Consider the following 17168-nt stretch of genomic DNA (forward strand, 5'->3'; position numbering starts at 1 on the left):
ATACCATATAATTGCAAATATGGACTTGAATCTAGAGAAAAACAGGATAGAATGGAAGGAGAAGTGACCAGGAGTAGTGTGGGAGAATATAGTGGACAAATTAACAGTGACAATGAAGATATTGCCACCTGAGAGAAGTAAAGGCAGGGATATTTTGAGACTAACAAAAGTCTACAAGATATGTGAAGTTCTGAAGTATGCCCAAGCCCCAAGCTCAGATCTGATTCTAAAGTGAAAAGATTTAGCTTGAGCTGATTCTAAGAAACTCTGAGTTAAAACCTGGCTTACTTTTATCAATCCATGATTGAAAACAGATTAAAGTTAGATCACTAATTAGGTGACTGTATGTGCTTAAATAAACTATACAAAGTAAATGTAGATTATCTATGTTAATAAAATTCATCTGGTTTTAGTAATAAAAATATTTTATTGAAATTAAATAAGAATAAGAAATAAAGGCTATAAATCTGTATAAGAATATAGATCTTTCTTAATGGTATCCATGGGAAACCTAGCAGTTTAGATTTTCAAGGATCAACCAGGTACTTTCTCTCTTTTTACCCTTTCCCACAATATGATCTTCCCTGTCCATCTAGAAACTTACCCTACTACTCTAATCTTATTTCTTTACAAAAACTCAATTATTTAAGCCTAAATAATCCACCTCTTTCTTCAAATTTCAAAACATATTTTCAAAACAATCACTTAACTTACATATACAAAGTTTGTGAAAATAATTCAAAGTTATTTGTTCAAGTAGAGCAGTAGCTATGTCTTATGATGACTTGTTAATTCTTTACTGTGTACAAGACAAGTACACAATTAGAATGTCTTAGATAAAAAAATAAAGAATGAATGAGCAGAGTGACCAAGTTGGAAAAATTATTATGAAGGGCAGGTAACCTTGAAAATGAAGAGACCTCTCCTCTCTTACTGGACTCCTGAGACTCAGTCATTTATTGAACAAATACTGAATAATTAGCAATAATAATAGGAAAAAAATAAATGGCCAAACAGTAAATGTTCATCTCTCCATGATCGGAGAACACTCTACTGCATAATTTAGATTTGAGGTTTAGAAAATGAGGATACAAATATTAACAATATTGGTAAAGAATGGAAGAGAGACAATAGAGGTGGGTTGGATTTCAATAGAAAAGGAAAAGAGGACCCTGTGAGTCAAAAAGAAGGAAGGTCTGTTAAAGACATCTGTGGGGAAAGTTAACCTATTTAGGGGAGGCTTATTGACTAAAGAAGGGAATTTGAGTTGGAATTAGTTAAAACTTTGGTTAAGCATAGTAAGGCCAAATATACAGTTACTAAATAACTAGTAGAAGAATTTACGATAATATAGATAACAGAAGGTGCTATAAATTCTTAGACAGATAATAATAAGGCAAAAACGTTTATATTTGGTAAAATGGGCAGCTTGGATCAGAGGAAGGACAGAATGGAATCTGAGAGATAATGTAGGTGCAGTGGTCTGGCTGAATTGAGTAACTTGAGCCTCAACAGCACTGAGTTAATCAGAGAGGTAATTTAATTCAATTAAAACAGAATTTAATAATTTTTTTAAAAAAATATTACTCAATCTAATATATCAGATGCTTGAGGAACAGAATTCAAAGACCTGGCTTCTCCCTTAAATATGCACAATCTTATTAGAAAAATAATTAACAAACATAACTACAATTCATTGTGATAGATACAATAATGAATGTACTCCAACTATGTAGAAAGTGCTGTATGAACATAAATGATGGAAAAATTAATGCTGACTGGGAAGTAGGAGGGCTTCCCCGGTGGTGCAGTGGTAGAGACTCTGCCTGCCAATGCAGGAGATGCAAGGGACACAGGTTCAATCCCTGGGTTATAAAGATGACCTGGAGTATAAAATGGCAACCCACTCTAGTATTCTTGCCTGGAAAATTCCATGGACAGAGGAGCCTGGCAGGCTACAGTTCATAGTGTCGCAAAGAGTCAGACATGACTGAGCAAACAATTGAGGAAAGTAGGAAAGATAAGAAAAATCTACAGATAAGAGTGGCATATTAGGTGGACAAATGGATCTTGAAAGATAAGTAGTTTACCAATGGACAAGGTAGGAGAGGTGATTCAAGCTGAAGGAATAACACACAAATGATAGTGAGTATGCAGATGTAGCCAGAACACTGAGATGAAGAGGAAGTGGCCACTGATGAGACCATAAAGAAATATGAAGACAGGCTAAGATGTAGGTTTAATGTCATATTAAGTAATCATTCTTTACTCCATGGATAATGGAGAAATAATGAAGTCTCTTAAGGTACAGGATAAATACCTGAGTTTCAAAAAGATCACTGTGCTCATGGCATGGAAAATGAGTGAGAAAAAAGAGGCTCAGAGAAGGTAGGTAACTTTCCTATAGCTCACGTAAGTAGTGGTAAGGGTAAAGCAAAATTCAGAATGTCTAAATTCAAACCATGATCTTTAGTGCTATACTGTACTACCTGTGGTGGTGGTGTTGTGTGATCAGCCATGTTCGACTCTTTGTGACTCCATGCACTGTAGCCCACCAGGAAAAATTTGCTTGCTGATCCCTGGACTAGAAAGGCTACAGTGGTAATGTTAACAACAGCTGATTGAATATATAACAGTTGGACATGACAATCTAGTCACCAAGAAAATAAGAAATCATAGACAAAGCAATGTTAAAAATACTTTGAAATATGTGGATGGTAAAAAAGAAATGAAAAAATTATTTAAAAAATTCAAAATATGGCAGAAGGTGTAAAGTGTTAAAAAATCTGTCAGACAAGAACATGTGTAAATGCAGATGGAAAAATAACATGAAGATCAAGAGGTGATAGAAGGAAGCGAGTGAGGCTGCAAAGGGAAAGAGGGAAAGAGAATGCAGGGAGTGGTATGAGAAGGAAAATGTCAAGACAAGGACTTTCCTGATGAAAGAAAACCATTACAATCAAGGAGCCTTGTCAGGTGGTCCTGAGCATTTCAATAGAGCTCAGAATTTCCAAGAGAGTTTTCGAACACTCCTCACAACCTGCTTATGTATAAAGACACCCGTGCCCATCTCCCAGTCACTTACTCACCAAGGCAGGTATCTTGAGGGATTTCTCTTTCCACCATACAGGGATCTTCTCCTTGTTGCAACTGGCAGATCAACTTTGGCATTGAAAATGGAATCCCTGCTCATCAGGAAGGAAATGGAGTTTGAACAAATGGCATGAAAAGCAAGCCCAAAACTCACAAACCAGAACCTACAGGGTAGATAAGACAAGTCTAGAGAGGCAAAGTAGGCAGCATAAGCACTCTTGAGAGGACTGAGGCCTTCACGGGGATGGAGCAGGAGGCGGGTCTTGGTTCAGAAACAATATGGGGCCCTGTCTATGAATGACATTAAGATGGGAGTCCTGTGCATTTTTCAGAATCTAAACTGGGTTCCAATCATTGGAGTAGGAGGGAACTATTAGGGAGGTGGAGTGGGAGGAAGGCAGAGGACAAAGAGCAGCATGAAGGGCATCAAAACAAACAGAGATTTAATTCTACAGAGATTTGTCCTTTCCTAGGGCAGAGTACAGAAACCTACAGACTCTGAACCTCCAAGGGAGTCCTCCCAGAGCAGATTCTCCACGACAGGCAAGCCTCCTTACCCAGCGAGACCAGGGTGCTATAGTTCTCCAGCATCACCTCCCGGTACAAGGTTCTCTGGGCAGCATCCAGGTGCAACCACTCGTCCCGGCTGAAGAGCACAGCAATATCCCTAAACGTCACTGACTCCTGTAATTGCAAATCCATTCCTGTTTACCCAGGAACATCTTCTCCCCGGAAGACTTGGTAAGAAGGTGACACTGGGATGTGTAGCAACTATTCTGAAAATGTCTCAGGATTCTAAATATTTCAAAGCAACTATTTATGTTACTTTTGGAACCACCCATCAACTAACAAACAAATATTTATCGAGTACCCACTTGGAGCAAAGACACATGGCATGTTTGTGAGGGCATGGGAAAAAAGGGCAAATTTCCTGCCGAGAGGGAATTTATATTGCACCCTGGGATCTGTCAGAGTCCATTTACCTCCTCCTTCCAACTCAAAATCCAAATTAAGTGAAAAGAAAAAATCAGAGTATGTTTAGAGCAGTGCTGGAAAACTAGGAGAAATATCACTAGTAGAACAGAAATAAAAAGGAATTTCTGAGACATAAAGCAAATAATAAAAATAATATTGGTTAATGTCTATTGATGGGCTTCCCTGGTGGCTCAGATGGTAAAGAATCAGCCTGCAGTGCAGGAGACTGGGGCTGGATCCCTGGTCAGAAAGATCCCCGGGAGAAGACAATAGCTACCCACTCCAGTATTCTTGCCTGGAGAATTCCATGGACAGAGGAGCCTGGTGGGCTACAGTCCATGGGGTCACAAAGATGTTAGAGACTATGATGGAAAGTTTTTAAATAGTAGCCAATTTAAGTTTCATAGATATTCTATTAGGAAGACACTATAATTAAATAGTTTTTCAGGTAAAGAAACAGTCCAGAAAGGTTACAAAATCTTTCCTAGCTAATATTGTTCGAGTGGTGGAGCTCCTAAGTGAATTCAGGTAGACAGATCTCTAGGCTATATGGTCAGATGGGTTCCATTGACTAGAAAAAAATTAAAAGAACTAAAGTACTACACAGGTGCAAAAGGGAAATGCTGAGAAGGTAAGATTTTCCAAGAGAATCCTAGTCAAATACAAAAAATGTAAGAAATCAGACACCAATTTTTTTATGAAAAGGCTGAAGGGAGTGACAAACAGTACAAGGCTTAGTGGGTATTTTTAGAATCTATCAAAATGTAAAAGGTACATCACTATGACTTTGCATTTCTACTTCTAGGATTCTGCTACAAGGAATAATCACACAACTGGGTAGGGATATCTGCTCACGGATGTTCACTAAAACATTACTTGTAAGTTAATGGTTATGGTAGGCTGAATAATAAACCTGTAAACATTGTACCCCTGCTTATTTAACTTATATGCAGAGTACATCATGAGAAACACTGGGCTGGAAGAAACACAAGCTGGAATCAAGATTGCTGGGAGAAATATCAATAACCTCAGATATGCGGATGACACCACTCTTATGGCAGAAAGTGAAGAAGAACTAAAGAGCCTCTTGATAAAGGTGAAAGAGGAGAGTGAAAAAGTTGGCTTGAAGCTCAACGTTCAGAAAACTAAGATCATGGCATCTGGTCCCATCACTTGATGGGAAATAGATGGGGAAACAGTGGAAACAGTGGCTGACTTTATTTTTTTGGGCTCCAGAATCACTGCTGATGGTGACTGCAGCCATGAAATTAAAAGACGCTTACTCCTTGGAAGGAAGATTATGGCCAACCTAGATAGCATATTTAAAAGCAGAGACATTACTTGGCCAACAAAAGTCCGTCAAGTCAAGGCTATGGTTTTTCCAGTGGTCATGTATGGATGTGAGAGTTGGATGATGAAGAAAGCTGAGCGCCACAGAATTGATGCTTTTGAACTGTGGTGTTGGAGAAGACTCTTGAGAGTCCCTTGGACTGCAAGGAGATCCAATCAATCCATCCTAAAAGAGATCAATCCTGGGTGTTCATTGGAAGGTCTGATGTTGAAGCTGAAACTCCAATACTTTGGCCACCTCATGCGAAGGGTTGACTCATTGGAAAAGACCCTAATGCTGGGTAGGATTTGGGGCGGGAGGAGAAGGGGACCGACTCGATGGACATGGGTTTGGGTAGACTCTGGGAGTTGGTGATGGACAGAGAGGCCTGGCGTGCTGCAATTCATGGGGTCCAAAGAGTCGGACACAACTGAGCGACTGAACTTTACTGAAACATTGTACATATGACAAACGGGACTTTGAGGATCTGTTGAAGGATTCTGAGCAGGAGGAGAGATTATTCTGGATTATTATCCAGGGGGATCTGGTATAATCATAACAGTCCTTGTAAGAAGGACACAAAAGGAGTTAGAAGAGAAGGCTATGTAATGATGGAAGCAGAGACTGAAATGACATGCTTTAAAGATGCTTGGAAAGGCCACAGACCAATGAAGACAGGGGCCACTAGAAGATGAAAACAAGACCAGGAAACAGACTACCCCCTCCCCTCGCCCTAGAGCCAAGGCAGAGAGAATCAGCCCTGCTGAGAACCCGACCTGAAGTCAGTGAGACTGATTCCACACTTCTGCCCTCTACAACTACAGGAGAATAAATGTATGTTGTTTTAGCCACTGAATTTGTGATAATTTGTTACAGCAACAACGGAAACTAATACAATGGTGAAATTTTCAAGACAACCTACATTATCTATCAACAAAGGAATAGATAAGCAATTTATACTGCATTTAGCCCATGAAATGTTATATAGCCATTTAACAGAATGAGGTAGATTTGTATGCCTCACATTGGAATTTGACTGTGATATATTATTGATTCATATGAAAAAGCAAGCTCCCAGTCAATATGTGTTGAAAAATTCTTTACCTGTATATGCATAGGTGCATACAAAAATATCTGGAAGAAAACAACAAGCTGTCCCAGATTATTCTTTGATATTTTAAAGAGGGACAGAATGGCAGTCTCCCACTTATATCCTTCATTAAGCTTACATTTTTTACAAGGTGTATGTTTGTTTTGACATTTTTTAAGATTCCACTTTAATTTACATATTCACTTTTTATTTTTTAGCTTTGCATTTTTGGTGGCTGCTGAGAATCATAATATACATTCTTAATTCTTCGCAGCATATTTAGAGCTAATATATGATTTCACATAGAAGGTAAAAACATTGCAAACATATGGTTCTTCTTCATGTTGTAGCTGTTACAAAGTTATTACAAAGACATTCCCAGATCATAAAGTTGACAGGACTCATCAGGTCACTCTGAGACTGCTCATGGAAGGCAAACAGTACAATTTTGTTGTTGTTGTTATTTAGTCGTTAAGTTGACTCTTTTGCAATCACATGGCTCCTCTGTCAGGCTCCTCTGTCCTCCTGTCAGGCTCCTCTGTTCATGGAATTTCCCAGGCAAGAATATTGAAGGCGGTTGCCATTTCCTTCTTCAGGGAATATTCCTGACCCAGGGATCAAACCTGCATCTCCTACATTGGCAGGTGGATTCTTTACCACTGAGTCACTTGGGAAGCCCAAAGGGTACAATGAAGCAAAATAAAAACTGTGTAGGAAAGTACTGGAAGTCAGAGATGCTTCACGAGTCTCCTTATTTGCATGCACAGACTATGCTGTGTCATTGGATCTATTAATACATGAGAATTCTTGGTTTGGGGGAGCTCAAAGGAGAAACACTCAGCAGGGGCTTTTTATGCATCAAGCATGGCTTGACATACCATATAAGCCAGTTGCAAATCAAGTGAAGATGACCCTGAGGGTGGTGAGTAGCATTTAAAGAGTATATCCAGGGCTTCCCTGGTGGCTCAGTGGTAAAGAATCTGCCTGCCAATGCAGAAGATACAGTTCAGTCCCTGAGCCAAGAAGCTCCCTCATGCCTAAGGGCAACTAAGCTTGTGCACAACTATTGAACCTGTGCTCTGGAACCCGGGAGCTGCAACTACTGAGCCCACATGCCATAACTACTGAAGCCCTCATGCCCTAGAGCCTGGGCTGTGCAGCAAGAGGAGCCATCACAGTGAGAAGTCCATGCACTGCAGCTGGAGAGGAGTCCCAACACTCTGCAACTAGAGAAAAGCCCATGCAGCAACAAAGACCCAATACAGTCAAAGAAAGAAAGAAAATAATAAAAAATAAAATAAAATAAGAGCACATCCATTGCCCTTATCTTGGCCAGGAATCAAAAAACAGCCATCCAAGGATCCCTGGAGACAAAACCTTTCCAGTCCAGACCTTAATGAATTCTATATTCACAGCTGTCATATACATTACATCCACTTATACGATAAACTCCATAACACAGGATTATATTTTTGCTTTAAACAATCATATGCATACCAAAGAAACTGAGAGGAAAAATTAGTTATATATTTCTATAATACATATATTTATCCAGACAGCCACCACTTTTAATACTCTTAATTTCCTTCTTAAGATTACATCTGGCATTGTTTCCTTTTAACATGAAGAACTTCCTTTAGCATATCTTATACTGAAGAACTGCTGATGATGAATTACCTTTGTTTTCTTTTATCTGAAAATGCCTTTATTTTATCTTTATTCTTGAAGAATATTTTCATTGTTGACAGAATTTGGGGTTGACAGTGCTTTTCTTTCAGCATATAAAAGGTCATTATTGCTTTCTGGCCACTGTTGTCTCTAACGAGGAGCCAATGGACATTCAAATATTGATTCTGTGTATATAACATGGTTTTTTCCCCTGTCTGCTTTAAAATCTCTGGCTTTTGGTGACTTGTCTATGACTTCTCCACCTGATATTATTGTCACCATCTACAAATGGATGTTCAGTGCTTAAAATGTGGCTAGTTTGAATGTGAGGTGCTATTTATATAAAATACACACCAGAATATTTACTAGAAAATATTTATATATATACACACATACATATATACATATGATACCTCAATAATTTAATACTCATAACATGTGGAAATGTGAGATGTATGGATGTGAGAGCTGGACCACAAAGAAGGCTGAGCGCCAAAGAATTGATGTTTTCAAATTGTGGTGCTGGAGAAGACTCTTGAGAGTCCCTCGGACAGCAAGGAGATCCAACCAGTCAATCCTAAAGGAAATCAACCATGAATATTCACTGGAAGGACTGATGCTGAGTTGAAGCTTCAATACTTCAGCCACCTGATTTGAAGAGCCAACTCACTGGAAAAGACCCTGATGCTGGTAAAGATTGAAGGCAGGAGGAGAAGGGGATGGCAGAGGATGAGATGGTTGGATGCAATCACTGACTCAATGGACAAGAGTTTGAGCAAACTCCAGGAGATAGCGAAGGACAGGAAAGGCTGGAGTGCTGCTGTCCATGGGACTGCAAAGAGTCAGACACAACTGTGCAACAACAACACATGTTGAAATAATAAGATTTGGGGTATACTGGGTCAAGTAAAATATTTATTAAAATTAATCTGCTTCTGTTTATTTTTTACTGTGACTACTAGAAAGTTTATTTTTTTAACTGAAGTATAGTTGATTTACAGTGTTGTGTCAATCTCTGATGTACAGGAAAGTGACTGAGTTATACACACATAGGCATTCTTTTTTAATATTCTTTTCCATTATGGTTTATTATAGGATGTGGAATATAGTTCCCTGTGCTATACAGTAGGACCTTGTTGTTTATCCATCCTGTATATAACGGTTTACATCTGCTAATTTCAAACTCCCAGTCGTTCCCTCCCACATCCTCCTCCCCTTTGGCAACCACGTGTCTGTTCTCTATGAGTCTGTTTCTGTTTTGTATATAGGTTCATTTGTGCTCTTTTTTGATTTCACATGAAAGTGATATTGTATGACAGTTGTCGTTCTCTTTTTGACTTACTTTACTTAGTATGTTAATCTCTAGTTACATCCACGATGCTGCAAATGGCATTATTACCTTCTTTTTATGCCTGAGTAACACTCCACTGTATGTACGTATACACACACAGACGCACACCACATCTTCTTTAACCACTCATCTGTCAATGGAGGTTTAGGTTATTTCCAGTCTTGGCTACTGTGAATAGTGCTGCCATGAACACAGGGGTGCATGTATCTTAAATTAGAATTTTGTCTGGGTATACGCCCAGGAGAGGGACTGCTGGATAATATAGTAGTTCCGTTTTTAGCTTTCTGAGGAACCTCTACACTGTTTTCCACAGTGGCTGCATCAACTTGCATTCCCACCAACACTGTAGCAGGGTTCCCTTTTCTCCACAGCCTCTCCATCATCTGTAGACCTTCTCTGCCACTTTAGGTTTTAACTGCAGGATGATTGCCTTACCAAATTTTGTTGTTTTCTGTCAAACATCAACAAGAATCATCCATGTCCCCTCCCTCCAAAACCTCCCTCCCATCTTCCTCCCCATCCCACCCATCTAGATTGTCACGGAGCCCCTGTTCGAGTTCCCTGGACCATACAGCAAATTCCCGCTCACTATCTATTTTACATATGGTATTGCAAGTTTCCATGTTACTCTCTCCATACATCTCACCCTCTCCCACCTCCCCTCCCCCAGTGTCCATAGATCCGTTCTCTATGTCTGTTTCTCCACTGTTTCCCTGCAAATAAGTTCATCAGTACCATCTTTCTAGATTCCATATATATGTGTCAGTATACAGTATTTACATTTCTCTTTCTGACTTACTTCACTCTGTATAATAGGCTCTAGGTTCATCCACCTCATTAAAACTGACTCAAATGTGTTCCTTTATTATGGCTGAGTAATATTCCATTGTGAATATGTACCACAGCTTCTTTATTCACTCATCTGTCGGTGGATATATATGTTGCTTCCATGTTCTAGCTATTGTAAATGGTGCTGCAGTGAACCATGGGATACATGTGTCTTTTTCAATTTTGGTTTCCTCAGGTTATATGCCTAGGAGTGGGATTGCTGGGTCATATGGTGATTTTATTCCTAGTTTTTTAACGTATCTCCATACCATCTTCCATAATGGCTATATCAATTTACATTCCCACCAGCAATGCAAGAGGGTTCCCTTTTCTTCACACCTTTTCCAGCATTTATTGCTTGTAGACTTTTTGATGGCAGCCATTCTGACCAGCATGAGATGGTACCTCGTTGTGGTTTTGATTTGCATCTCGCTGATAATGAGTGATGTTGAGCATCTTTTCATGTGTTTGTTAGCCAACTGTATGTCTTCTTTGGAGAAATGTGTTTAGATCTTTTTCCCGCTTTTTGATTGGGTTGTTTGTTTTCCTGGTATTGAGTTGTATGAGCTGCTTGTATATTTTGGAAATTAATTCTTTGTCAGTTGTCTCCTTTGCTATTAGTTTCTCCCATTCTGAGGGTTGTCTTTTCACCATGTTTATAGTTTCCTTAGCTGTGCAAAAGGTTTTAAGTTTAATTAGGCCTCACTTATTTATTTTTGCTTTTATTTCCATTACTCCAGGAGGTGGGTCATGGATGATCTTGCTTTGATTTATTTCATCAAGCGTTCTGCCTATGTTTTCCTCTAAGAGTTTTATAGTTTCTGTTCTTATATTTAGGGCTTTAATCCATTTTGAGTTTATCTTTGTGTACGGTGTTAGGAAGTGTCCTGATTTCATTCTTTTCAACATAGCTGTCCAGTTTTCCCAGCACCACTTATTGAAGAAGCTGTCTTTGCCCCATTGTATATTCCTGCCTCCTCTGTAAAAAACAAAGTACCCATAGGTGCGTGGGTTTATCTCTGGGCTCTCTATCTTGTTTCATTGGTCTGTATTTCTGTTTTGTACCAGTACCATACTGTCTTGATGACTACGGGTTTGTAGTATAGTCTGAAGTCAGGAAGGTTGCTTCCTCCAGCTCCGTTCTTTCTCAAGACTTCTTTGGCTCTTCAGGGTCTTTTGTGTTTCCATATAAATTGTGGGCTTCCCTGGTAGAGATGGTAGAGAATCTGCCTGCAATGTGGAAGACCTGGGTTTGATCCTTGGATTGGGAAGATCCCCTGGAGGAGGGCATGGCATGGCAACCCACTCCAGTATTCTTGCCTGGAGAATCCCACGGATGGAGGAACCTGGTGGGCTACAGTTTTATCGTGTCGCAAAGAGTCGGACATGACTGAGCGACTAAGCACACATGAACTGTGAAAGTTTTTGTTTTAGTTCTGTGAAAAATGCCATTGGTAATTTGATAGAGGTCACACTGAATCTGCAGAGTGCATTTGGTAGTATAGTTACTTTCATGATATTGATTCTTCCTACTCAGGAACACGGAATCTCTCTCCATTTTTGATTTCCTTCATCAGTGTCTCATAATTTTCCGTATACAGTTGTTTTGTCTCCTTAGGTAGGTTTATTCCTAGATATTTTATTCTTTTCATTGCAATGGTAAATGGGATTGATTAATTAATTTCTCTTTCTGATTTTCCATTATCAGTATATAGGAGTACAAGTGATTTCTGTGTGTTGACCTTGTATTCCACGACTTTGCTGAATTCACTGATTAGCTCTAGTATTTTTCTGATAGTTTCTTTTGGGTTTTCTATGTATACTATCATGTCATCTGCAAACAGTGTGAGTTTTACTTTTTCTTTTCTGATCTGGATTCCTTTTATTTCTTTTACTTCTCTAATTGCCATAGCTAGGACTTCCAAAACTATGTTGAATAATAGTGGTGAGAGTGGACACCCTTGTCTTGTTCTTGATCTTAGAGGGAATGCTTTTAGTTTTTCACCACTGAGAATAATGTTTGCTGTGGGCTGATCATATTTGGTCTTTACTATGTTGAGGTAGGTTCCTTCTATGCCCGCTTTTTTGACACGTTTTTATCATAAATGGGTGCTGAATTTTGTCAAAGACTTTTTTTTTTTTTGCTTCTATTGAGATGATCATATGGTTTTTATCTTTCAGTTTGTTAATATGGTGTATCACACTGATTGAGTTGTGTATATTGAAGAATCCTTGCATCCCTAGAATAAACCCAACTTGATCTTGGTATATGAGCTTTTTAATGTGTTGTTGAGTTTTGTTTGCTAGAATTTTCTTGAGGATCTTTGCATCTATATTAATCAGTGATATTGGTCTATAATTTTATTTTTTGTATTGTCTTTGCCTGGTTTTAGTATCAGGGTGATGGTGACTTTGTAGAATGAGTCTGGAAGTGTTCCTTCCTCTGCAATTTTTTGGAAGAGTTTCAGAAAAATAGGCATTAGCTCTTCTCTAAATTTCTGATAGAATTCCCTTGTAAATCCATATGGCCCTGGGCTTTTGTTTTTGGGGAGATCTCTGATCACAGTTTTGATTTCAGTGTTTGTAACTGGCTTGTTCATAATATCTATTTCTTCCTGGTTCAGTCTTGGGAGGTTGAACTTTTTTAAGAACCTGCCCATTTCCTCTTGGTTGTCCATTTTATTAGCATATAGTTGCTCATAATATCCTTTTAAGATCCTTTGTATTTCTGCATTGCCTGTTGTAAGCTCTCCTTTTTCATTTCTAATTTTGTTGATTTTTCTCTCTTTTTTACCTTGATGAGTCTGGCTAGTGATTTGTTAATTTTGTTTATCTTCTCAAAGAACCAGCTTTTAGTTTTATTAATCTTTGCCATTGTTTCCCTCATTTCTTTTTCATTTATTTCTGCTCTGATCTTTATGATTTCTTTCCTTCTACTAATTTTGGGGTTTTTTGTCCTTTTTCCAGTTGTTTTATGTGTTAAGTTAGGTTGTCTATTCTATGTTTCTCTTGTTTCTTGAGGTAGGACTGTACTGCTATAAACGTCCCTCTTAGAATTGCTTTTGCTGAATCCCATAGGTTTCGGGTCATCGTGTTTTCATTGTCATTTGTTTCTAGGAATCTTTATTTCCCTTATTGTGTTTCAGCGACCTCTTCGTTATTTAGTAATGTATTATGTAATCTCCAGGAGTTTGTGTTTTTTGCATGTCTTTTCCTGCGGTTGATATCTAGTCTCATAGTGTTGTCGTCAGAGAAGATACTTGATACAATTTCGATTTTCTTAAATTTACTGAGGCCTGATTTGTGGCCCAAGATGTGGCCTATCCTGGAGAATGTTCCATGTGCACTTGAGAAGAAAGTGTATTCTTCTGCATTTGGATAGAAAGTCCTGAAGATATTAGGTCCATCTGATCTAATGTTTCATTTAAGGTTTGTGTTTCCTTATTGATTCTCTGTTTTGATGATCTGTCCATTGGTGTTAAATGGGGTGTTAATATCCCCTACTATTATTGTGTTATTGTTGATTTCCCCTCTTATGCCTGTTAGTGTTTGTTTTATGTATTGACGTGCTCCTATGTTGGGTGAATAAATATTTACAATTGTTATGTCTTCTTCTTGGATTGATCCTTTGCTCATTATGTAGTGTACTTCTTTGTCTCTTATAATATTTATTTTAAAGTCTATTTTTGTCTGAAATAATGATTGCCACTCCAGCTTTCTTTTGGTTTCCATTCGTATGGAGTATTTTTTCCATCCTTTTACTTTCAATCTGTATGCGATTCTAGGTCTGAAATGGATCTCCTGTAGGCAGCATATATATGGGTCTTGCTTTTGTATTTGAACATTCACTCAGTCTGTATCTTTTGGTTGGTGCATTTAATCCATTTACATTTAAGGTAATTATTGATATATATGTTCCTATTGGCATTTTCTTAATTGTTTTGGGTTTGTTTTTGTAGGTCTTTCCTTTCTCTTGTGTTTACTGGCTATGTAATTCCCTTTAGTATTTGTTGGAAGGCTCATTTGGTGGTGCTCAATTCTCTTAACTTTTGTTGTCTATAAAGCTTTTGATTCCTCCATCAATTCTGAGTGAGATCTTTGCTGGGTATACTAATCTTGGTTGTAGATTTTTTTTTTCTTTCAGTACTTTAAATATATCCTGCCATTCCCTTCTGTCCTGCAGAGTTTCTGCTGAAAGATCCGCTGTTAATTGTATGGGTTTTCCCCTCATATGTTACTTGTTGCTTTTCCCTTGCTGCTTTTAATATCCTTTCTTTATGCTTAATCTCTGTTAGCTTGATTAATATGTATCTTCATGTATTTCTCCTTGGGTTTATACTGTAAGGGACTCTGCAATTCTTGGACTTCATTGACTATTTCCTTTCCAATGTTGAGGAAGTTTTCAACTATAATTTCTTGAAAAATTTTCTCAGTGCTTTTCTTCTTCTTCCTCTGGGACCCCTATAACTCGAATGCTGGTGTGTTTAATATTGTCCCAAAGGTCTCTGAAGTGAAGTGAAAGTCACTCAGCTGTGTCTGACTCTTTGCAACCCCATGGACTATACAGTCCTTGGAATTCTCCAGGCCAGAATACTGTAGTGGGTAGCCATTGCTTCTCCAGGGAAACTTCCCAACCCAGGGATCGAACCCAGGTCTCCCACATTGCAGGGGGACTCTTTACCAGATGAGCCAACAGGGAAGCCCAAAGTTCTCTGAGGTTATCCTCAATTTTTTTCACTCTTCTTCCTTTATTCTGCTCTTCAGCAGTTATTTCCACCATTCTATCTTCCTGCTCACTTATCCCTTCTTCTGCCCCAGTTATTCTGCTACTGGTTCCTTCTTGAGTATTTTTAATTGAAGTAATTGTGTTACTCACTTGTTTGCTTATTCTTTATTTCTTCTATGTCCTTGGTGATTGTATTAACTGTGTTAATTGTTTCTTGCATTTTTTTCATTCTATTTTCACGTCTTTGGAGCATCTTTACTATCATTATTCTGAATTCTCCTTCAGGTAATTTGCTTATTTGCTCTTTGTTTATTTGGTCTTGTGAGTTTCTACTTTGTTTTTTCATTTGTGCTGTATTTCTCTGTCTTTTCATTTTTTTTCTAACTTGCTCCAATTGAGGTCTCCCAGGCTTAAGGGTTGTATTCCTTCTTTTGGTTTTTGCCCTTGGAGGGAAAGGTTGGTTGAGTGGTTCATGTTGACTTCTTGTTAGGGGTGACTTGTGCCTGTGTTCTAGTGGGAGATCCAGCACATCAAGCAGGTGATTACAGAAATAATGGGACATATACACACACTTCCACACACACAGTTATAACCAAAGTATTCTAAGAAAAAGAGTACAGGAGATTGACTTGGTGAACAAGGGAAACCAAAAGTGATATTGACCAATTAAAAGCAGAGCTAACTAAAGCTCAATCTGGAAAACTGAGCCTGAGCCGAGTGCAAACTGGGGAACATAGCAAAGAGAGCTCAGCAGTTGAACTTACTTGGTGAAAAAAGAAAGAGTGAAGGAAAAAAGGGAGAAGAAAAAGGAGGGAAAAAGAGGAGAAGGCAGAGAAAAGAAAAGGAAGGGGTGGAAAAGAAGGTTAAAAAAAGGAGAAAAGAAAAAATAGAAAAGCAAAGATAAAGAGACATGTGGAAAAGACTTATATATATTCAGGATTAGCCTGTAAAGAACTATAAGAAGAGCAGTTGAAAATATCAAACACAAAATCAGAAAAATCACAAAAAGGTGAAAAAAAAGAAAAAAATCTTAAAATGAATTTTTTTTTAAATAAGAAAAACAAAGAGGAAAACTCCACAGCCCTGCAAAAGGCTAATGTGAAGGTAGAAATATGTAGGAGGAATAAACAGTGTGATTTATAAGAAGGTCGTAGTTCTTCTTGGTCATGGTCTAGCCTCGTGGATGGGGTTGGATTAGTGTCCTGTGATGTTTTCCTGGTTGGGGAAGCTTGTGCCTGTGTTCTGGTTGATGGAGCTGGATCTTGTCTCTCTGAAGGGCAGTGCAGTGTCCAGTAGTAGGTTTTGGGGTGTCTATGAGTTCAGTATGTCTTTGGGCAATCCTTCTGGCTTTGGCAGTGTTAGACACTTCTATTTCCACAGTCACATTAAAGTGGCCCTTTCAGCATATATTATCTGCCGCCAACCCTCTATTTGTCCCTGGAACCTTTGCCAATGCTTCTGTTCCCTGGTCCCACCCTGTACTATAGGCCAAAGCTTGCTAGGTAGGGGCTTGTGAGGATCTTTTCTCAGCTCCCCAACCATGCCCTCTGGATCTCAGTGACTTGCACGGGCTCAGCTCACTGAGCTTGCCCTCTGTGTCACGGGGCTTGTGTGCACTTGTCTCAGCTCACCAGGCCACCCTCTACTATCGCAGGGCTTATGTGCACTTATTTCGGCTCACCAGCCACCCTGTGCTTCAAGGGGCTTGTGTGCACTTGTTTTGGCTCACGGGCCCAGCCTCTATGCTGCGGGACTTGTGTGTTCTTTTGGCTTCCCAGGCCCACCCTCTGCACCCCGCGGTTTGTGTGCACTGTAAAGGTTTGTATGCTGTGCCACTCTCAGCTACCCAGGCCTGCCCTCTGCACCGCAAGGGTTGTGTGCGCTGGAGAGGTTTGTATGCTGCCTCCCTCTAGGCAACCCGGCCCACCTTCTGTGCTGCGGGAGTTCTATAGGCTTCTCTCAGTTCCCCAAGCCTGTTGTCTGGTCGGGGCCACAGTCCGTGCACCATTTATGGGCTGAGAATTCCAGCTTTCTTTGTTTTCTGCCCTCTTGGTCCCTGCTTTGCCCAGTTTTCTGAGATTCCACCACCCACCCTTGGGCCTGCCTG

The 17168-nt window shown here is 39.2% G+C and overlaps 1 protein-coding gene across 10 annotated transcripts in view; it reads right to left on the reverse strand.

Moving 5' to 3' along the window:
• The window catches only part of LOC145509266 (zinc finger protein 354C-like), an 89890-nt gene that overhangs the window by 46553 nt on the left and 26169 nt on the right, over nucleotides 1–17168 (reverse strand). For all 10 annotated transcript variants that reach the window (XR_014055963.1, XR_014055964.1, XM_081497773.1 and 7 more), the window contains exons 3-4: nucleotides 3651–3777; nucleotides 3090–3185 (exon numbers count right to left, since the gene is read on the reverse strand). Coding sequence is in view for 8 of the 10 variants with exons in the window: in XM_081497773.1 (XP_081353899.1) it covers nucleotides 3090–3185; nucleotides 3651–3777 (223 nt within the window). In the remaining 2 variants the exon portion in view is untranslated. The remainder of the gene's footprint in view (nucleotides 1–3089; nucleotides 3186–3650; nucleotides 3778–17168) is intronic.

The sequence above is a fragment of the Giraffa tippelskirchi genome, chromosome 6 (genome assembly GCF_054371585.1).
Source record: "Giraffa tippelskirchi isolate mGirTip1 chromosome 6, T2T-mGirTip1v1.2.pri, whole genome shotgun sequence".
Taxonomy (NCBI): domain Eukaryota; kingdom Metazoa; phylum Chordata; class Mammalia; order Artiodactyla; family Giraffidae; genus Giraffa; species Giraffa tippelskirchi.